The sequence below is a fragment of the Alternaria arbusti genome (assembly GCF_024043155.1).
Source record: "Alternaria arbusti strain BMP 1465 chromosome Unknown scaffold_42, whole genome shotgun sequence".
NCBI classification, from domain to species: domain Eukaryota; kingdom Fungi; phylum Ascomycota; class Dothideomycetes; order Pleosporales; family Pleosporaceae; genus Alternaria; species Alternaria arbusti.
The window spans coordinates 33,860-54,877 of NW_026249982.1; the positions used below are offsets into that span (position 1 = coordinate 33,860).

The following is a 21,018-nucleotide window of genomic DNA, read 5'->3' on the forward strand; positions in this document are numbered from 1 at the left end:
CAACGCTGTTGCAGACGCGGCACAAAAGGAGTGCACATGCTGCACTGCTGAGTAGCACAGCCGAGAAGGCGTGTCGCGAGGGACGATAGAGTTCGCAGCTTTCGCGGCAGCTGATAGGCAGTGGGTCGTTAGTAGCCAGCTGAACCGGCAAATCGCCGCCTCGGTCCCAAAGAATATTTTGAGTCATTGCGTCGACATCCGAACATAATAACGACAGCCGCGCACTGCGCGGTTATGATGATAATGGTTGTACATCTCCAGCCGGATCAGGTCAAAAAGTGGAACCGTTGGGAAAAGGTGGGGTTAGGGGCGTGCGCCATGCACGCAAGCCAGAGAACCAAACGCTCTACCGATCGACGAACTTCGGTTCATACGTTTCATACACAAAGCTGTCGGTTATGTATGCCGGTCGAGAACACATTCTTTGCGCTGAATTCCGCGTGTACGAGGAGGAGATAACGCGTCGACTTTGTGTTGGCACTTGGTACGTGTGAAGGTTCCCCGCCGCCGTTGCCGCCACTTGGCTGTGGCGTTTATTCGATCCAGGACCACATGCAGGATATGTTCCTGGGACGGCATTGCATAATAGACCAGGACGTCTGCGTGTCTCACGCATCTGCACGTTTTCACCTCGCCTCAATGATACCATCTTCTGCGAAAACGAACGAAGAAATCCATATCGGGGCGATCTCCGGCATGATGCAGCGACGGTTAGCCATATTCGCATCGGCTGCACCCATCTGTATTGATGACTGGCACCGAGACGTGGATGGATAGTTGCGCTTCGGCTTTGCTCCTGGACCCACACGAGATAGAGTACCGGCCGGGCGTACTCCGTTCAATGAAGCCAATGTCATCGAGCCACGAGTCTGACATCCTGACCATCCTGGGATCTGAACGGTGAAGAGACGCATAGAACATGGCGTGCAGAGTCGGCGACGTTCGGTATGCCGATGTCGCATACGAGGATGTGCAAGCGGACCGACGCTGAAAGGGTCTGATACCGGGTTGTTCATGTCTGGCTGAGGGATTTGTCAAAGATCATCTATCTTGAGGGCATCGTGGTCCGATACGCAAGGGAAGCATCAGAGGCCAGACCAGATGAATCTGGCGAGAAGCGGGCCGATATACCCACTGTGTGGGGAGCACGCCAGTCCCTGGAGCATCTTGGGATCTGAAGACGTACGTTCGGCCAGGTTTTAGGCCGTTGACGTGATCAGGATCGACATGTTTAAACTGGCAGGAGATGGCTGGACGAGTATGACCCGAGGCTTGCCTTGATCAATGTCGAAGCTCTGATGCGTGCCTACTTTCGCGTTCGCTTTGCCGCTGTGCTGTGGTTTTGTTAATCCGCGATGCACCAGGGATAAAGCCAGTATAACGCTAATGGACGGCAGGCTAACCCCTGATTTATCCCGACCTTCAAACGTAAAAGCCATGAATCTCAGTAGATAGGGTGCCGTTCCGACGAGCACGGGCGACTCTTGATCGTTTAGTGTGCGGCCGTATATGATGACTACTGCAGTGAGTTCTATTGAAACCCATTGTTATGGTCATTAACATCATGTTTTCGCCATGATCGTCTCATCCGCTGGCAGATCCTTCCATGAGAATGATGCCTGATGTCGTCTTGTGCGCGATGTGACCGGTGAGTAGTTCTGCAAGACTAGAAGCCGACGGGAAAAGCATGAGAGTAAGGCGCATCGGCACTTGCAGAGTAGACCGATCAGACAGGATGGAATGGGTCGAAACGATCCGCTACCATGACGTGCAGTATTTGACCGGTGCGGGAAGATCGCTTGGTGGACGAAAGACCTGGGGTAAAGGCCTAGAGCTGACTGCAGTAGTTGCTTCTTGCGGTCTTCTCCGTGACAAGTCTGTCGGCAAACGCGGAGGCGAGGTATATTCACACTGCAGGATATACTCGGAATATGTTGAGGTGTCTCCGCAGTCAATCCCGACGTGAAAGTTTCGACAGCTAGCATACGAGAGGCCCTATCATCGTCCACCTTGAGACACCAGACCCATAGGCCAGATTGCAATTCGCGCATGCGGAATCAGTATGGGGTGTATGATGTATGCAAGAGCTGCAGGAAATCTTGTCATTGGCTCTTGATGGGGCCAGTATACTCGCTGAGTCTGGGCGTAAAGTGAATGGCTTCGTTCTCGCATCGCAGTGTTCACTAAGATCGACCAGCAAGACAGCGATCATCGCAACGAAGTCTTTTGGTGTCGTCTGTATCGTCAGTTGTGCCCTCATCAGCCTCACTCTTCTCTGTGCCATTGCCATTTATTGGATGAGTGCGTGACGTTTGCTTCGCTGGCTTCCTTCACGTGACTGATGATTGATCAGACTCAACCCATTGGACGTAAGAAGAGTATCGCCAGCGCTATCGTAGCGGCTGCAAACTGTTAGGGCGAGAGGGAGAAGCAGATGTGGACCAGGTATTCAGGGTGCAGTAGAGAGTCCGTATGAATGGAACCGTGTATCGAGCGTGTGTGCCCATTCGACGCAGTAGGTTACTGCTATACTTGCCACTGCCGCCAGCTCCAAAATGCGCGTCTCGCGGTGCCGGCCTCAAATGCTGCTCGCTTGAGCATACCATCTCGTCAACCTGAACGTGCGGTGAGAATCTGCCGGGCCAGGGTGGACGGCATTCGCGAGACTGATCGGTGAAGAAACAGCAAGCTAATCTAGCGTATTTTGGGTATACAAAACGTTGGCGATGTGGCGTAAGTCGACAGTTGTGGTGTCGTAAGTGTACATGAAGGCGCACGAACAAAGCAAGTGTGGGCGTTGTGTTGAGGAGACGAGAAGAGATGTGATCGTCGATGGATTAGAGGCCCCCAGCATGCGCGATCGTGGAGTGAGTGACATTGTGTGGAAGGCGCGCTACGCAGACTCAAATTTGCAGTTACAATAGGAAGGAGCAAAGCCGCGAGATACTCAAGCACATAGAACGAAACTGTGAACAACGAACAGCATTTATGACCACCGGGGTGATATTAGAATGTTAATTACTACTTCCTACATGAAGGACCAAAAGGCGGGGGAATAAGTATCGAAAAAGCTAAGAAAACATACGAGAAGCGGTGTCATGTCGAGGACAGTGTAACCACAGACGTGATCCAAGGGAGCTATCACTGTCGGCTAAAAGATGGAAGGCCCCCAAATAAGAAGAAATGAAGCCCGGCATCCGACCATGTCCCTTCCGTGTCGGCATTGCACAAGCCACCTATTACAAACGCCCGCAGCTGTGATGATCAATACACCTTTTGACGACTCGATGGTTTCCCGTGGCAAGCGCGCTACCCGTGCTTGACCAAGACCGCAGGAGATGCAACAGCCGGATCCTGAAAGCGAGGTGTGTTGGCGTCATCTAAGCCTCGTCTGCGTCGTGGTCTTGCAGTTGGCCGCTCTGTTCCCTGTTCATGCGGGCCTCGATCTCCTTCAGCTGGCTCTCGCGGGCCAGGAGCTCCTGCCGCTTCTCGTTGATCTCGCGCTGGACCTTGACTTCGATCTCGCGCAGCTTCTCCTCTTCGCGTCGCAGTTGCTCCTCCTTCAAGCGCACTGACTGGCTGGCAAGATCCTCGGGGTTCATCGACGAGTCACTGTAGGATGTTAGTACTGATATTATAGTAGAGCGGGGACAAAACTTACGCAGCAGCACCACCTTCGACACTCTTACTAAGCTTCTCGGTACGGTAGTTCTCGTATAGGAAGTCATGCGTAATCTCCTTGAGATCGGCAAGATGGCTGTGGAGGAGGGCGCTTCGCACAGCCAGGAAGTCGGAGTGGCGGGGGTTGTCGACCTCGACGATACCCCAGGGGTATTGGCGTGCCCGTACCCGTCGGCCGTTGATCTCAACAATGTCCTCGGATCCAACGATGGCGAAGGGCATCAGGCCGCGGAGCTCGGCGTTCTCCTCGACGGTGTCCTCGTCGTCCTCCTCGATATCGTAGGGGAAGTTGTACACGGGGATGCGGTAGTGCTCAATGTCCTCCATGACAAGCTTCTTCGACTCGGCGAGCTCGGCGGGTGTGAGGGAGTCAGCCTTGCCGATGACGGGGATGACGTTGCAGCGGGGTGAGAGGCGCTTCATAAGCTCAATGTCGAGTTCACGGAGACTTTCGCGTGTTAGCTGGAGCTGGCAGAGGAGATCGGCATACATACCCGTGACCGGTGGGTGTAATGAAGTAGAGCAGGACATGTACACGGTCGTCGCGGAATCGGGGGTTACGCTTAATACGCGATTCCTCTGCGAGAATGCCGTCGTACTGTCGCTCGAGGTAGCCGACGATCTCTGAGAAGCTGCGGAGGGTAAGCGTGGGTTGTGGTAAGTCCTAGAAGATGCCTACCTGGCCTCGTTGTCGATCTGGTCTCCGAATCCGGGTGTGTCGACAATGGTGAGCGAGATGCGGGTGCCCTCCTCGTCGAGTTCTAATGTTTGTTAGCAGCCGCACGCGATAATGATAGCCATTGGTCCTTATCAGGGCGACGTACCGACTGTGATGGGCTTGATCTTGACGCCCTCCTCGACGTGTGCCGTTGTTGGATCGTCGACCTCCTTGTGTCCGAGCACCTGCTTGCCGCAGAGGGTGTTGACAAAGGTCGTCCGGCCGGTACCAGAGGCACCACAGACCATCAGACAGAACTGGATACCCTTCTTGACATTCTTCTTTCTGCGCGTCTTGTTAAGCGCCTGAGACATTGTTAGCGGGTGTGGTCAATGGCAGGTGGTGTGGTGGTGGGTAGGGCGGCATTGTGGCCTGAGGGAGACGTGGTGTTGGGGAGCGTCGTACCGAAGACATGATGAACTCGGGGGCGGTGAATGTGATGGGTGTGGTGGATGGGCGGGGTGCACACGCAATGGAGACAATTTAGCGATGAGGCGAGACTGCTTGGGGGTGAGACGGGGGCGTATGTCTGTGGTGTGGTGTTGGAGCGGTGTCGTCGTGGAAATTTGGGGACGTTGGCAGCTACTCCCTGCGCGATGCAAAGGGGCTCGCTAGCGGGAAACACCCCGGTCGCAGTCTCGTTCTTGGCGCGACCACCTGGCGCGACTGATTTCGGCAAGATGTACAACACGAGTGATTGCGAATTGACATTGATCACGAATTGTATTGCGAGTATGTGTAGTTGGCAAGCACAACGCGTTGGTGCTTTTCCAATGTCTGCGCGCTGTTCTGCCCGGTAGCAGTATTCAGCGGGGTACTTTATCAGGGTCTCGAAGCTCAACATTATAACTTGAAATGGAAAGTTAGAGAATCCCATCACTCACGTGCGGCTCTGCGCGGGAGGTGGTCGTAATTCTCCGGTCATAGCAATGGGATTGATGGTGCCCAAAAGCATCGTTGCTCATCCATCAGGTCCTCAAGTCGCGCTTGCCCTAGATGGCTAGCGCCGGGAGAGCTCAGGTGGATCCCGTGGGCGTGACCGAGCTCTTGGAGGAGCCGTGGACCCTCGATATCGCTATCAACCAACCCTCTCGCAGCTATTCACTCTCGCCTTGCCTCAGTCGCTGCTGATAAAATGGGCCTAGCATACTTTCATACACCGCGATAACGCTGTCGGCGCCGTTTGCTGGCCACTTTAAGTTCGAAGTATCTCAGCACAGCGCTCCACCCACCTCCGCACTGCACTTAAGACGCCCCACTTGAGCAGTCGAAACAACCTCCCGTACAAACATCCGCTCTATTCGCTGCGCCCAGCATGAACACCCGGCCCATTCTAGACTCGGATGCCGGGCCCTTTGTGCTCTCGGCATCCTTCAACGCCGACTGTTCGCACTTCTCGGTAGCCCTGGAGAACGGGTTTCGCGGTATGACGCGCGCATACATCTTGAAGGCCCCTGCTAACACCTCCAGTATTCTCGTCTTCAACATGCGAAGAGAAGATTTCCAGAGGTAGCACCCTATCCTAAATACCGACCACATCCCACTAACACCCCCACAGAAGTCGGCGGCGGCATCGGCTGCGCAGAGATGCTCGGCAACAAGAGTTACATCGCCCTGGTCGGAGGAGGGAAGCAGCCCAAGTACCCCCAGAACAAGGTACCTCCTGAGGACCCCGACTGGAGCGTCAACGACACTGACATCATCTACGAGGTCCAAATCTGGAACGACAAAACCGAGCGCTTCACCACATCTACCGAGTTCAAGACGCCCGTCCAGCGCGTGCGCCTCTCGCAGTCACACATGATCGTCGCGCTGCTCAACTCGATATGCATATACAAGATGAAGGTGCCGCCGGTCAAATCGGCGGAGTACGAGACCGTCAATAACCCGTTCGGGCTGTGTGAGCTGGGCACGAGCATCGTCGCATTTCCAGGAAGGGCGGCGGGCCAGGTCAAGATCTACGATCTCAACACGGGCAATGTGAGTATCATACCCGCTCACGAAAGCCCGTTGCGCGCAATCGGCATAAGCAGGAACGGCGACCTCATCGCAACAGCCAGCGAGAAGGGCACTATCATCCGACTATGGTCCTTCCCGTCCTGCACGAAACTAGCAGAGCTCCGCCGAGGCGTCGACCCCGCTGCTGTCTTCTCCCTCGCCTTCTCCCCCGACGGCTCGACCCTCGCCGTGACATCCGATAAATCCAGCCTCCACATCTACGACCTCGTAACCGCGACAAATGCCTCTTCACAAGCCGATCCGTCGCAGCACAAGTATGGTATCTTGTCCAAGATCCCTGGTCTGCCCCGCGCGTTTTCAGATATATATCCTACGGCTACGGCCAAGTTCGAAATGGGTGACGAGCCTACCACTTGGGGTCCACACGGTAGGTCCGCTACTCTGAGTGCAGGTATTCCGGGTGTGCCGGGCGGCCGACCGACCAAGGGGCTCATCGGATGGCTCGACGATGAGACTATCCTTGTTCTCGGCGCTGGGTATGATGCGCGATGGGAGCGGTTCCGTATGGGCCCGGATGACAGTGGGAAGAAATGTCTTGTCCCTAATGGATGGAGGCGGTATATTATTTAGAGGCTTGTATGGCCGAGTATGAGACGGATTATCGCTCGAGGGTCATGGTTCTTATTGACCGTCGAGGAGATTTATGTACGGATACGGCGTTCTGAGGCTTGGATATAACAAGGCGTTGGTTGCATCTCCTTGGACAGGCGTTTAGATACCCAATCTTATTCTCTTACTATAAACTAAGGAATCCTCACTTGCTAAACTATTTTAACATGCGGACAGGTGAAAGCATGGTCTTCACGCAGAAAGTAAAGCACGCACATTTTGATGAGTTCAGTCAAGTTTGCATTCTTTACTCCTCTCTCTCTTGTTGCTTCTATACAATCTTCATTTCCTCCACACAATCGCTAATCGCTAATCGCTAATTTTCCCGCTACTTGTTGCGCGCTGAAAAAGACCCGGCTTGCTGAGGCTAATGCATACACCCACTTATCTCCTCTGTCTCAATTTCATGAGATACAACCACGAAAACTACCCTCTCACATGCCGAAAAACACCCATTGCTCTGCTTTCACATTGGAAGCCGATGAACTCAACGCAAAAACAGAGATACATAAAATACATGACAAGAAGGCTAGGAAAGAAGGGTAAGTTGTGAGTGTGAAGGTAAAACAGCACAATGGCTTCAAACGAGTAAAACGAACAAAAGATTTAGAATTACTCTGATTGATGTAGAAGCGAACTGAGAAACAAGAGACAAAAAAACGGGAAACTTTGGGTATCGTGCAGAAAGGTATGGTAGCCACAGTAACACCCGTGTGCGCAACTTTCTGTGTTGCACGGTGTCAAATATCCAATCAGCCCTAGAAACACCCACATAAATTCTCTCCTTATCCAGCTCCGCGTTGGCTGTCGATAGCTGTGCACATGGAAGTGTAGAGTAGAAAGTTGACGAGGCAAGGAAACATTCGTGGCAGGGTCGTAAAGAAGGGTTTCGAGAGAACCAGTCTCTCCGCGCCCTTTCTCTTCTTCTTCTCTTATAACAAGATGAGATAGTTGCTGGGCGCGATACCCGTCTCGCCGTTTGGTTTCTTAGCCTGCCACCACCGTCCGCTCACGTCCGAGACTTCGAGGATGTCGTGTTTTTGGAAGCTAATCTCATTCGCATCGTCCGGGTTGGCTTCGTAGCTGTAAATAGCCTTGGCGCGGTACGGGTACTCGATGGAAGCCTCTTGCTGGTTGTTTGCGTCGTCGTTTGTGGGGGTGGAAACGTTGTTGTTCATGCCGCCGAACTGGGGGGCTGAGCTGTTGCGGCCGTTTGCGCCGACGGGGCCGCCGGGGTAGCCGGAGACGGGCGATGAGGTTTCGAAGCCGTTTAGTTGGGCGGATGTGTACATTTGCGGCGGGATGTTGGCGGTTTGGGTTTCGGGCCGGTTGGTGTAACCGTTGGAGATGGGGCGGGAGGAGCGCGAGCCGGGGTGCTCCTTGTGCAGGGCGTAGGAGTCGACGAAGGCGCGGTGGCTGGCTTGTGGTTGCGAGCCGTAGTAGAATATCCAGACGATCTGGGCATGTTAGTTGGGACTGCTGGTGGGCGTGCTGGCATGACTTACGGCGATCATGGAGAGGAGGATGTAGCCGGCAGCCGCGGCTTCAAAGGGAGCGACGGGCGAGTAGACGAGCGAGTTGACGGATGAGGTGGTGAAGACCAGGCCGGCGGCAAGGAAGCCCACGATCTGCTGGAATTAGCAAGTGCGTTCTCGTGGTATGCCGTAGCGGCTACTTACTGCGACATGGTACGTCCTCTCCGCATCCGAGGCGACTGTGACGGTGACGCCCGCAATGCAGAAGAACATGAAGACGAGCGTCCACCAGGCGAAGTTGGGGAAGCCGCCGTGGATGGCTGATATTATGGAGCTGACAAAGGCGATGACCCAGGCGAGCTGTATACCACGTTAGCGACCAGATCCCGCGACTGCCGCGTACTCCGGGCTACTCACAATGCCAATCGATATCGTGGCGAGCGCAAAGGGATCCCCGATGATGCGGCTCATGCTGAAGCCCTGGGACCTCTGGCCGTAGCCTCCGTTTTCCATTTTGCGTAGTGAAGGAGAGCCGCCCAGCGAGCCGTAAGCGGGCATGTGTTGGTGGAAGCGGCGGGGAAAGGGGCGATTAAGCTATGCTGTCGCGGGCGCAGGAAGAGCAGGAAGAGCAGGAAAGAGCGTGGGTGCCCGATGCGGTATTATGAGTGAATGTCGAGAGTCAAAGACAGTGAGTGATGTTCGTGGGCGTGGGCGGTTGGGCCAGTATATCGGCGCGTTGGTGGAGTTGTGCAGGGCAGCGAACGGTGCACAGGGCGCAAGCAGCGGGAGGCGGGCGTCCAGTGACCAGCAGTGTTGGTGGGCGCGCAAGGCTTCTGCGACTCTGGCGGCTGCGTGAAGGTCGATTATGGCAGCAGGCGGTGGATGTCGAGGGAGGGTTACGGGCGAGGGCGGGAACAGAGCGAGAGATGCGACGGTTTCACCTTGGGTTCCCAGTAGTTCTCGATTGGCCGCGCCGGCTGGAATGGCTAAGGGTTGTTCGGGGATTGCAGCGCTGCGGGTCCCACTTGTGCAGAGATTAAAATGGCACCGCGCCCGTCAGCCAAAGGCCTGGACAGCTGCACGCGCGTTTAGTGCATTAGTGCCTTTGGCGGCCGTCGAGCCGCCGTACACAGACAAAGTCTACTGTGTGTGTTTGCTCAGTGCTGTGTTTATCTCGTCCACCTGTTGCTCGACAATGTGGTCGACAATGTCAAGCTGTTCACGGCCATTCACTCATCCATTCATCCACTCTTCAATACGCCAAGCCAAGACGTGGCGCAGCTAGTACGACCTAGGTACGTCGCTCAAAGGGATCCCAATACATGGCGACGCCTCATCATGCATCCTCGACTCGTCACTCAAGAACACCCCGAGAACCCTCCCACACACAGGACATCCCCGTCCGAAATGTGGTACTTTGATTAAATCGACAATCTACACCGCTGCTGTCATACACAACTGGTCTGACAGCTGCAATTCCACTGCACAAGTCTGGCTAATCTCATGTGCACCCTGCGTCGCCCTCAAGGCATGCCATCCACGTTTCCCCATGGCCTGTCTTGATTACCCATGGTAGCCGACACGTGCGCCGCGTCCATTTGCGGCTGAAGCTGTGTCTAGGCGCAGTAGTTCCCAGGCGAGCCAGGAAATTGACGTCCGGACCATTGTCGGCGCCATTACGCTTCGGGGCCCTGGGCCAGGTCACCAAGCTGACACGAGACGGTCATGAAACGCCGTGCTACGGCACCGAACCCTCCGCAGCCCTACAAAGTTGCTGAGACCCTCACTTGACCTCACTTTACATCATTCAGCAAGAAAAAGCTGGCGCTTACAAACTCTTTTCGTGTTTGAACTATCTGCGACTGCTACCTGTGACATGGCAAAGCGTTTCCGGTCAGGGTGCAAAGGTCAATTGACGTTACTGTACCACGCATCAATTTCCCCATGGCCGTCGTCATGATCGGGAAGTTTGTTTTGCAATATGTCACTTTCGGATGCTTGCTTGATCCGAGGCAACGCGTCGCTTTTGTAACATGCGCGACTCTGGATCGCTGCAACGATGGTGACACCGGTCCACATGCTCGCTGCTGATCTGGTCCACATGCCCCGCCCAGACTGCTGAGCCTCTGTCAGATGTGCAAAACTAGAATGACGGTCGCGGGTACCGGCTGTGGCTGTGACGAGGGCGCCCAAGGTGCACGTGAAGCACCTGGCATCTGTCAGCCACGCCTTGAAACCGTCTGACGTCGGTATTTGCGCAACGCATAAAGTCCACGTACCGTCAACACAACGTGGTTGAGAAAATAGTAATGGACGTACGGTGTCTCAGCAGGCGATTGGTGCTTCTGCGCGGAGACTGATGGCACCGAGCGTGGCATTCTTGGTTCGGTGAACTGTTGCGTGATGCTGACAGTTCTCACAGCTCATCCTCCTCAGATTCACTCTCATCGCCCTCTTCTTCTTCGCGTGCCACGCCTTTTTCCTCCTCAGCAGGCCTTCTCCTATACTCCTCCCGCACAAGCGCTCTCAGGGCCTTCCTCAGCCTCTCGTCGTAGTCGACCCAGCATCTTCCTGCGCCGAGGAGCATGACCTGCTGGTACCGCTGATTCAGCAAGCCGTTCCTTTTCCGCAGCTCGGATATCTTGAGTGCTTGTTGTAGTTGGCGCTCTTCTGCTTCGGCAATACGCGGTCGCAACACAGCTAGCTTGGCGAAGCCATCGGTGGTGGGTATCTGCTGGTCTTCGAGAGCTTGGAGCTGTGACGCAGTTGTCGCGAAGCTTGTTGCGCGTTCGGTCACCAAGACAGCTTTCTGGGCGTTGTCGAGTGGTGGACCGTCATCGTTGTCGTCGTGTTGTGTCTTGAGGACATCTTTGTGCTTGCTCACTGGTGACGTTAGCCTCGAATAGTGAAGGAGATGAGGGCTGCGTACGTAAGTTGTTGGCCTCATCGAGTAGCGCAGTCTTGCCCGCCAGCTGCTGCAGTGACTGCTCGATCCTGTGTATGCGATCCGGGATGGTCTTTTGCTTGTCCTTGGTGTTGTCCTGCGGGCCGCCCAGGATATACTCCAGGCGATCCAACCGCGATTCCAGCAGTGAGAATGTGAACAGAACCGCTTCCTCGTATTCGTCCATGGTGGTGCTGAATTCGATGTTTATGTTCGCCCAGCCGTGTAAACGCGGGCGCGTACCTCGAGCGGAGCGGATGTTAATTTTAGCGGCCGCTGATAAGCCCCCGGGTTATGGGGCCTCGAGACCAGACGTCAGCGGAGCACTCCCACCCTCGCTTTTCACTGCCAGCTCGAGCTCCCATAGCTCTGTCATCACATTCGCTTGCCTGTGCTCGTCATCGCAATATAGATAGCACCACCGCCAACCCGCAACGGATGAACGCGCAATAACACGAACCGCGCATTTCGCACCCCAGAGCATGGCTTCCTACTCCGCCATCGGCCCCGAGCCAACAGACGCAGACCCCATGACTTCGAGCACCGGGTCGCTGAGAGGGCGACGGTACGATAGCCTCGTATATCTCTTATCGGACTGAAAGCTGACCCAAGTAGGAGAGGCAGAGGGAAGCAGGACGTCGGATTCAAGGGCCAGGCGACATGGATCTCCAGTGTCATCAACCTGGCCAACACCAGTACGCCCATGCCAGCTACCCCACACGAGATCATGCTGACCGTCCACAGTCCTTGGTGCCGGCCTCCTCGCCATGCCCTCCGCGCTCTCCAAAATGGGCATCTTCCTCGGCATCTTCGTTATCGCATGGGCTGGCACGACCGCAGGCTTTGGCCTCTACCTCCAGACGCGATGCGCGCGCTACATCGACCGCGGACATGTATCTTTTGCGACGCTGTCTCAGATGACATACCCGAACCTGTCTATCATCTTCGACGCCGCTATCGCGGTCAAGTGCTTCGGCGTCGCCGTCAGCTATCTGATCATCATCGGAGATCTGATGCCGGGTGTGGTTCGAGGATTTGCGCCGGGCGCTGGAGACATCACCTTTCTGGTCGACAGGCAGTTCTGGATCACGGCATTCATGTAGGTGCTGGTTATGAAGTTCGGAGTGGTGTGTACTAACCAATCCAGGCTCATCGTCATTCCGCTGTCCTTCTTGCGCCGCCTGGACTCACTCAAGTACACCAGCGTGATTGCCCTCTTCTCGATCGCCTACCTCGTCATACTCGTCGTAGCCCACTTCCTCAAAGGCGACACGATAGCCGACCGCGGCAACGTCCGTGTCTTCGAATGGGCGGGCCCCGTCTCCGCACTCGCCGCCTTCCCCGTCATCGTCTTCGCCTACACATGCCACCAGAACATGTTCTCGATCCTGAACGAAATAGCCGACAACTCGCACTTCCAAACAACCACCGTCATCTTCGCTTCCATCGGAGGTGCATGCGGTCTGTACATCCTCACCGGTATCACAGGCTACCTATCCTACGGCGACAACATACACGGCAACATCGTATCCATGTACCCCACCGCCGCCGCCAGCACCATCGGCCGCCTCGCCATCGTCATCCTCGTCATGTTCTCCTACCCCCTCCAAATCCACCCCTGCCGCGCCAGCATCGACGCATGTCTAAAGTGGCGCCCCGGCGGCCGCAAACAAAGCGAAAGCAGCCCCTCACGAAACACACTCATGAACAACACGCCCAAGCCCGGCGCGCCCAAGAGCAGCGAGATGAGCGACCTCAAATTCGCAGTCATCTCCACCGTCCTCATCATCCTCTCCTTCATCACCGCCATGACCGTTTCTAGTCTGGAGAAAGTACTGGCGTATGTTGGAAGCACGGGTTCTACGACGATTTCCTTCATTCTACCCGGTTTGTTTTATTACAAGATTTCTGACCCGGAATCTTCACACCACCAACGTCTTGTCAAAGACGAAGACGACGAAGATGAGTATCAGAGTGGAGAGGCGGAGGGGTATGTTACGAGCGAGGGACATCTTAATCGTGATTTCAGAAGGGGCCTATTGCGTAATCTGGCGCTTGCTTTGAGCATTTACGGTGTTGTTGTTATGGTCGTTTGTCTCATTACGAATACCTTTTTGGTTGCGGCGCATTGAAGAGGGTCCGATCTTGTTGCGTTTGGGGAGATGGTGTTGCATTTAGCGGGAGTTATTTGCTTGGGGGCTTATCTATTAGACTGGATGGGATGGCCTTGATGTTGGAGTTAAGTCGATGATGGTGTCGACGGTTTTGCTGTATTCTCACAAGTATATGTGTAGCCTTGTGGTAGTCTGGAGCGAAATAGTAATCGTACCGCTCTTTCCGAGACATCTTCCCCTCATGACCTGTCATTGCGTTGATCGAGAGTAGAAGTCCGCATGTTCATGTTTGTTGTATTGTTACAAGTTATACATTTCAGACGTAACCTTCCCCGATCTGTAGTAAAAGACTGGAAATGCCACTTTTCCATAAAGCGGGCTTTCCTACACTAGGTCTTCTTGAGCTGATCCTCTGAGGCATATGCTCCTTCTTCGGAGCCAAAGTCTGATTTGCTGTGTTGCGCACATTTCCTTCCTGCTCAGATAAACTCGAAAATCGTCCAGATTGAAGCTTCCATAGCGCAACCCAGTCACCATCCCGAGGTCGTTTGCGAACGCTGATGTGTCCAGGTACCTAAATCTCAGCCTTCTGTCCACTTTCACCTCTTCACGCGTTGCCAGATACCTCGCATCCGCACAATCCACACTCTCCCCTCAACAACCTAAGCAGCAGAAGCCGTCTCCGCCGTCCCCCCCTCCAAATTCTCCACCACAACCCCCGGCTTCCCTCCTCCCTCACCCACCGGATTAATCAAACTCTTACTCGCACTCCCACTCTTCACCACCATCCCCGCAATCTTACCCACCCTATACTGCGGCTCCAGAATCCCCACCATGGACAGCAACCGCCACGCCGTATCTGAGGGCTGGGCGCCGACACCGACCCAGTACCGCGCGCGCGATAGGTCCAGTTTGATGTCTTTCCACGGCCGGCCGTGGGTGTCGCCGGGTCGTGGTGGTTGGGGCTTTGGGTCGTAGGTGCCGAGGACTTCTAGGGGGCGGGAGTTGCGCGCTGTGCTGTAATTCTCTTTGTTAGCGAACCAATCTTGGCTATTGTATTTGAGCGATGATTCTGGGCGGTGGGCGGTCGGGAAGGTGTGTGAGGATGTGTTGGTTGCAGTATTTGCGGACTCCCGAGATGTACTTATTTTCTGGAATTGGGAGACGTACCGGGCGTGTGCGACGACGATGTTGTAGAAGGGGGCGTGCTTCTTGCCGAAGCGGGCGAGTCGAATTCTTAAGACCATTGTGAGGTGTTGTGATATGGGTATGTTGCTGCTGCGACGACTGCGCGAGCAGAGCGGGCGGTTGGTTGGTGGTTTGGGTATATCTTTTTGCTCCGAGGATCTGCCGAGATGCGTGGGCACGTGCGAGTTGTAGTGTACTATGACTTGGAGAATGAGGAATAAACAAATTATTCTGTGGTTTGCTGACCTATTCTGTCTTCTAAGTAGGTAGAGATCCAGGTTGATTGTGTAGTGATGTTGTGCAACTGCTGTTGCCCTCACCTCATCATCCTTGAGCGGTGATGTAATGGCAACACCATGTTGTTCACGAATACATCTTGTGACAACCATTTTGCCTTCAACATTACATACACCATCTGTGAACTGAACATTTTACGATGGCTCTTCGAGTAAGTCGAGTTCCAAGACTCTTGACTTGATGTTGACTACTAATCTCACTTCGCAGACTCTCTCTGCCAAAAGCGCAGCTGCGCTCGACCAAGAGCTCATGTCATCGGGCGCGTTCTCCATCGATCAGTTGATGGAGCTCGCTGGTCTCTCTGTTTCCCAAGCAGGTACGTTGGTAGTTTGTAGAATCCACTCCGTCAAGCTGACGATTCAGTCTTCAAACTACAACCTCTCAGCAAAGGCAAGCGCATCCTCGTAGCATGTGGCCCTGGCAACAACGGCGGCGATGGATTAGTCGCAGCCCGTCATCTCTTCCACTACGGTTACCAACCTACAATCTACTACCCAAAGCAGAGCAAGAATGAGCTCTATCAGGTATATACTCCGCCAAGTAGCGGAGGCACATCTATCTGACCCTCGGCCTCCACAGCGCCTCAAGAAACAACTCGAAGACCTCAAAGTGCCATTCACAGAAGATTTCACGTCCGCACTGAAACAAACCGACCACATCGTCGACGCAATCTTCGGCTTCAGCTTCTCTGGCGAAGTGCGCGAGCCCTTCCCCAAAGTCATCGAGGCTCTAGCATCTACTTCTGTCCCTGTGCTCGCCGTCGATGCGCCATCATCGTGGGATATCGAGGACGGGCCTCAAGACTCTGGACCTGGCAAGGGCTTCATGCCACCAGCTCTCATCAGCTTGACTGCACCGAAGCCGCTGGTTAAGAAGTTCACTGGGAGGCATTTCCTTGGTGGGAGGTTCTTGAGCCCGGAGATGGCGGATAAGTATAATTTTGATATACCGAAGTATGAGGGCTTGGATCAGGTGGTCGAGGTGCCGGTTGAGTGTGAGAAGCTGTGAAATATGACCATCCATGCGCGTGATTATCATATAGAACAAACTACAATGTTGTTCGCGCATCACGATGCATGGTCAAGGTGTTTTGGTACCTGCTCGATGTGTGACTAGCGCGGTTTCCCCGCAGAGCCGCGGTACGGCTAACAGCGGTCTTGAGATGTCATCCGAACCCCAGCTTCAACTGCGCTTCGGCAAACAACGAGGTCAATTTCTTTTGGAGCGGAAGCCCGGGTACTTCTTGCCTCTCTTTTGTCTGCTTTCTATTAGGTGCTATAGTTGAGCTGTAACTTACCAACGATCCATCACACCTTCGATATCGCGTCGTGGATACGCGCAAAGCAACTTCCCCCACATACACACAGAGGGCTAATTGGACAGCTGAGGTCATCCAAGCGCTCACTCATCCGACTAAAATGGTTCCAAGAGCGCCTTCAAGAGAGGCTTTGACCTTGCTCAAGCATTCTGTACGACCCTCAGTAGTTGTCCGATCGCAAGCACAACGCTGCCTCCTCTCGTCTACATCGCGTCCTACAATACCATCGCACACCCAATCTCAGATTACCCCACAGACTGTTCGAAACACCGCAACCTTTACGCATTCCCACCATGCCGAAGCCGTCTCTGTGATCCCCACGAACGTCGACACGAGCAATGCAGACTTCAAAGAGAACAAGCGCCAGATGGACGAGGCAACCGAGAACCTTGTCAACCTGCACACGAAGATCGCACAAGGTGGACCTCAGAAAGCTCGAGACAAGCACATACAGCGAGGCAAGATGCTGGTCAGAGACAGGATATCTGCACTCATTGACCCGGGTACGCCATTCCTCGAACTAAGCCAGATGGCAGGTTACAACATGTACGGAGAGGACGATGTGCCTGCAGGTGGCATCGTCACTGGCATCGGCACAGTCAACGGTGTGCAATGCATGGTTGTCGCCAATGACGCTACAGTCAAGGGAGGCACATACTACCCCGTCACAGTGAAGAAGCATCTGCGAGCTCAGACGATTGCCCAAGAGAACCGGTTGCCCTGTATTTACCTCGTCGACTCTGGAGGTGCGAATTTGCCCAACCAAGCAGATGTATTCCCGGATGTCAACCACTTTGGCCGCATCTTCTACAACCAAGCGCGCATGTCGGGCATGGGTATCCCACAGATTAGTGTTGTCATGGGACCATGTACCGCGGGTGGTGCTTATGTACCTAGCATGAGCGACGAGAACATTATCGTGGAGAATCAGGGTCATATTTTCCTTGCCGGGCCACCGCTCGTCAAGGCAGCGACTGGCGAGGTGGTGTCCGCAGAAGACCTGGGTGGAGGCAAGCTTCACAGTGAGGTCTCTGGTGTTACAGACTACCTCGCAGTTGACGACGCACACGCACTTGTCCTTGCGCGGAGGAGCGTCGGCAACTTGAACTGGCACCGGAACCAGACTGTTACTTCGCAGCCTACTTTCCAGGAGCCTCTCTACGACCCCCAGGAGCTTTCAGGCATCGTCGGTACCAATCTACGCCGCCAGATCCCCATCCACGAGATCATTGCACGCATCGTCGACGGATCTTCTTTCGACGAGTTCAAGCCATTGTACGGTTCTACTCTGGTGACTGGTTTCGCGAAGATATACGGCCACCCCGTGGGTATCGTAGCCAACAACGGCATTCTCTTCAGCGAAAGCTCGCTCAAGGGCGCGCACTTCGTTCAGCTGTGCGGAAAGCGACACATCCCCCTCATCTTCCTCCAAAACATCTCAGGATTCATGGTCGGCCAGGACGCCGAGAAGGGCGGCATCGCGAAGAACGGCGCAAAGCTCGTAACAGCCGTGAGCTGCGTCGACGTACCCAAGTTCACAGTCGTCGTCGGATCTAGTGCTGGCGCTGGAAACTACGGCATGTGGTAAGGCTCCTTCTAGTCCCACTCCCCGACATAACATTGCTAACACAAGTACAGCGGCCGCGCGTACTCCCCCCGACTTATGTTCACCTGGCCCAACGCAAAGACGTCGGTCATGGGCGCAGAACAGCTCTCGTCCGTCATGGAAGCCGTGGGCAAGAAAGTGGATCCCGCGCTAAAGGCACGGATCGAGCACGAGAGTGAGGCCACCTTCGGGTCGGCAAGGCTATGGGACGATGGAATCATACCGCCGGAACATACACGGAGGGTCCTTGGCATGGGCCTGCAGATGGCGTGCGGTGGGCAGAACAAGGGCGTGGAGAAGGAGAGCACTTGGGGTGTGTTTAGGATGTAAACGCAAAAAAGGCTTCGTAAGAGCACGCGTGCGATACGCGCGTCTCCCTGTTTGCTGCTTAAAAGCATGATATTCGCGCCCTTGACCAAGAATCTTTGGTGTTCCATATTTTTCTTGCCCTCCTTGCTTGCCTTGCTTGCCTTAGGGCCTGGCCTAACTACCTGTGTACTAAGAATAGGGTCCATGACCGCAATTTCCGGCATCCCCACACAATTGCACGGGAAGTGGCTTGGCAGAGGTCTTGGCAGTGAGCCGTCAAGACAGCTGGGCAGGCGGGTTCGGCCTCAAGCACGCCTGTAAGCTTGCTTGGAAACGCTTGTGTGAGACAGACGTTGACGTCGTAGCTTTGGAGATCAGGTTCACTCAGCCACAGATGCGGTGCTGTTGATCGGGAGTTTTCACCCACGTGAGAAACGAAACGAAGCGGAACGAGGAAAACAAACGGTCAAGTCAGGCCAAACAGCGCAAAGTCAGGCGCCTGCGCCACAAACATGCCCTGCAGGTGGGGCGCAGGCATGCGGAATCCGTTCCAGAGGTCCTCGAGTTTCAACGTGGATACCGGGCCTGCGGCTGCGTTGCGCAAGATACACGCAGACTGTGGGAATGCATTCACTGTTTGGATACTGTTTGTATTCAGTTAGTGGTGGTGGTGTGGCGCCGTTCGCACCGGCGCTTGCGCTGTGAATTACAACTTGACCTGCCTTTCCTCGGCTTAGAGGGAACGCCAGCTGCATGATGATTAGATGCAGGCGGCGAATACGACCATGGGATTGCCAGGGTAGCCTATGGGGGCACAGGCCCGTGTTAATCCATCAAAGTTACCTTGCCAGTGCCGCCATTCCGCTGCCCGCTATTGCCTCGACGATCGCTCCCGCCTCTCTTTGTCACGTCCGTCATCAAACGCTGGACGCCTGTTTACCACTACCACTCACACTCGCTTTTCTGTCGCCGTTCCTCCACTGTCACCACCTTCTCCGGTACCTGCCTCCTACTCCCCGGTCAACCTCACCACGCTGCTTGTTTGCTTGATCTTGCTTGATCTCGCTTTCTCGCTTCCTCCCCACTTGGTCTCACGCACTTGCGGGGTAGCCATTCGTTAGCATTGTTTTAGGCGCAAAGCACATGTCGAGATGAGGTTGTTCAGCCCTGCGCGAGCGCTAGCGGCGCTCTCTCTGCTGTCGACAGATGTTGTGCGACCCTTCACCCAGGCCATCGTGCTTGACCCCAATTCTGAGAGTAGGATGCCCGTCGCCGTCGCATGACTGCCATGCGCTTGTAGCATATACTGACCTCACCTTACAGCTTCTATCAACGATGTCTCCTCCCAGGTCGCCAAGCAGCTCGTCGCGCAATATGCGACTATCGACGATAAGGGCATCCATGTACTCGGTGGTTACCCGGGTATCCTCTACGAACCCTACTACTGGTGGCAGGCGGGCGCCATGTTCGGTACCCTCCTCGACTACTGGCACTACACCGGCGACGATCAGTACAATGAGATGGTCCGCGAGGGACTGATACATCAATTCGGAGAGCATCAAGACCTGGTATGTATCTCTATGCGCTATCGCAAGGGCTGTCGCTAAGCTTTGTAGATGCCCTCCAACCAGTCCAAGAACGAAGGAAACGATGATCAAGTTTTCTGGGCCTTCTCCATGATCGCCGCAGCCGAATACAAACTCAAAGATCCTCCCTCAGACCAGCCCGGTTGGCTCGCCATGACGCAGTCCGTCTTCAACCAATTCGTCGGCCGCTACCAGAAGGAGGTGTCCGACGGCACTTGCGGCGGTGGCATGCGCTGGCAGATCTATCCGTGGCTTAATGGGTGGACGTATAAAAACACCGCATCCAACGGAGGACTTTTCCATCTCGGCGCGCGATTGGCCATGTACACGAAGAACGACACATATGCAAAGTGGGCGGAGAAGGCATTCGACTGGATGGCGAATAGTCCCATTCTGCCTGGCGATGGCCAAGTCTACGACGGAACCAGTATCAGCACGAACCCTCCATGCAGCGACGCCGATCAAACGCCCTGGACCTACAACTACGGAATCATGATTGCTGGAGCAGCATACGTAAGATAGGCAGTACTAAACTTACGATCACATGGCTAACCATGTCGCAGATGTACAACTACACCAACGGCGCCGACAAGTGGCGCAACGAACTCACCAAATTCATCAACAAAGTCGCCATCTTCTTCCCCGAAGACAAAGGCGGCGTCATGGTCGAGATCTGCGAAGCAAACATAGTTTGCGACGCGGACCAGGAATCCTTCAAAGCGTACCTCGCCCGCTGGCTCGGCATCACCATGCAAATGGCCCCCGAATTCACGCCCCAGATCATGCCCAAGCTGCAAAAGTCCGCCGTTGCTGCTGCGCAAACGTGCGAGGGTCCGTCTGACCACGGCGGCGGAAACCACCAGTGCGGTATGAGTTGGTGGAAGCAGGGCTGGGACAACATCAAAGGTGTGGGTCCGCAGATGACGGCTCTCAACGTCATCAGTGTGTTGAATGCGCAGAGGGTGCCGCCGCCGTACTCACGCGATACCGGCGGTACTTCTGAAGGCAACCCCGGGTTGGGCTCTGGAAACGATGCGGACCGATTGCCCAAGTTCCAATCCGAAATTACCACTGGGGACAAAGCGGGCGCGGCGATCCTCACGATCCTCATCTTCGCTTTGTTCGTCGGTGGGTCGGTCTGGATATTGATGTAA

The 21,018-nt window shown here is 54.8% G+C and overlaps 8 protein-coding genes across 8 annotated transcripts; 4 read left to right on the top strand and 4 right to left on the bottom strand.

Annotated features, from left to right (window-relative positions):
* Window positions 1-3,380: 3,380 nt before the first annotated feature.
* J4E86_011728 (uncharacterized protein) lies at window positions 3,381-4,713 on the bottom strand (the record flags this gene model as incomplete). The annotated part of the gene is made up of 5 exons (XM_051452218.1): window positions 3,381-3,612; window positions 3,662-4,129; window positions 4,176-4,313; window positions 4,361-4,442; window positions 4,506-4,713. 5 exons carry the CDS (start codon window positions 4,711-4,713, stop codon window positions 3,381-3,383), a joined length of 1,128 nt encoding a protein of 375 aa, XP_051296612.1.
* A 1,001-nt stretch (window positions 4,714-5,714) lies between these two features.
* On the top strand, window positions 5,715-6,988 carry J4E86_011729 (uncharacterized protein; the record flags this gene model as incomplete). The annotated part of the gene is made up of 3 exons (XM_051452219.1): window positions 5,715-5,823; window positions 5,870-5,908; window positions 5,958-6,988. 3 exons carry the CDS (start codon window positions 5,715-5,717, stop codon window positions 6,986-6,988), a joined length of 1,179 nt encoding a protein of 392 aa, XP_051296613.1.
* A 971-nt stretch (window positions 6,989-7,959) lies between these two features.
* Window positions 7,960-9,060, bottom strand: SHO1 (Transmembrane osmosensor; the record flags this gene model as incomplete). The annotated part of the gene is made up of 4 exons (XM_051452220.1): window positions 7,960-8,484; window positions 8,533-8,655; window positions 8,707-8,862; window positions 8,920-9,060. The coding sequence occupies 4 exons, from the start codon at window positions 9,058-9,060 to the stop codon at window positions 7,960-7,962; spliced, it is 945 nt and encodes a 314-aa protein (XP_051296614.1).
* A 1,858-nt stretch (window positions 9,061-10,918) lies between these two features.
* On the bottom strand, window positions 10,919-11,633 carry J4E86_011731 (uncharacterized protein; the record flags this gene model as incomplete). Its single annotated transcript, XM_051452221.1, has 2 exons — window positions 10,919-11,385; window positions 11,432-11,633. The coding sequence occupies 2 exons, from the start codon at window positions 11,631-11,633 to the stop codon at window positions 10,919-10,921; spliced, it is 669 nt and encodes a 222-aa protein (XP_051296615.1).
* A 295-nt stretch (window positions 11,634-11,928) lies between these two features.
* J4E86_011732 (uncharacterized protein) lies at window positions 11,929-13,578 on the top strand (the record flags this gene model as incomplete). The annotated part of the gene is made up of 4 exons (XM_051452222.1): window positions 11,929-12,011; window positions 12,062-12,141; window positions 12,191-12,545; window positions 12,594-13,578. The coding sequence occupies 4 exons, from the start codon at window positions 11,929-11,931 to the stop codon at window positions 13,576-13,578; spliced, it is 1,503 nt and encodes a 500-aa protein (XP_051296616.1).
* A 644-nt stretch (window positions 13,579-14,222) lies between these two features.
* On the bottom strand, window positions 14,223-14,807 carry CYT21 (Ribosomal protein S16, mitochondrial; the record flags this gene model as incomplete). The annotated part of the gene is made up of 2 exons (XM_051452223.1): window positions 14,223-14,577; window positions 14,731-14,807. The coding sequence occupies 2 exons, from the start codon at window positions 14,805-14,807 to the stop codon at window positions 14,223-14,225; spliced, it is 432 nt and encodes a 143-aa protein (XP_051296617.1).
* A 377-nt stretch (window positions 14,808-15,184) lies between these two features.
* J4E86_011734 (uncharacterized protein) lies at window positions 15,185-16,053 on the top strand (the record flags this gene model as incomplete). The annotated part of the gene is made up of 4 exons (XM_051452224.1): window positions 15,185-15,196; window positions 15,253-15,361; window positions 15,409-15,569; window positions 15,625-16,053. 4 exons carry the CDS (start codon window positions 15,185-15,187, stop codon window positions 16,051-16,053), a joined length of 711 nt encoding a protein of 236 aa, XP_051296618.1.
* Window positions 16,054-16,463: 410 nt separating this feature from the next.
* On the top strand, window positions 16,464-21,018 carry J4E86_011735 (uncharacterized protein; the record flags this gene model as incomplete). The annotated part of the gene is made up of 5 exons (XM_051452225.1): window positions 16,464-17,947; window positions 18,002-18,282; window positions 19,602-19,846; window positions 19,895-20,377; window positions 20,428-21,018. 5 exons carry the CDS (start codon window positions 16,464-16,466, stop codon window positions 21,016-21,018), a joined length of 3,084 nt encoding a protein of 1,027 aa, XP_051296619.1.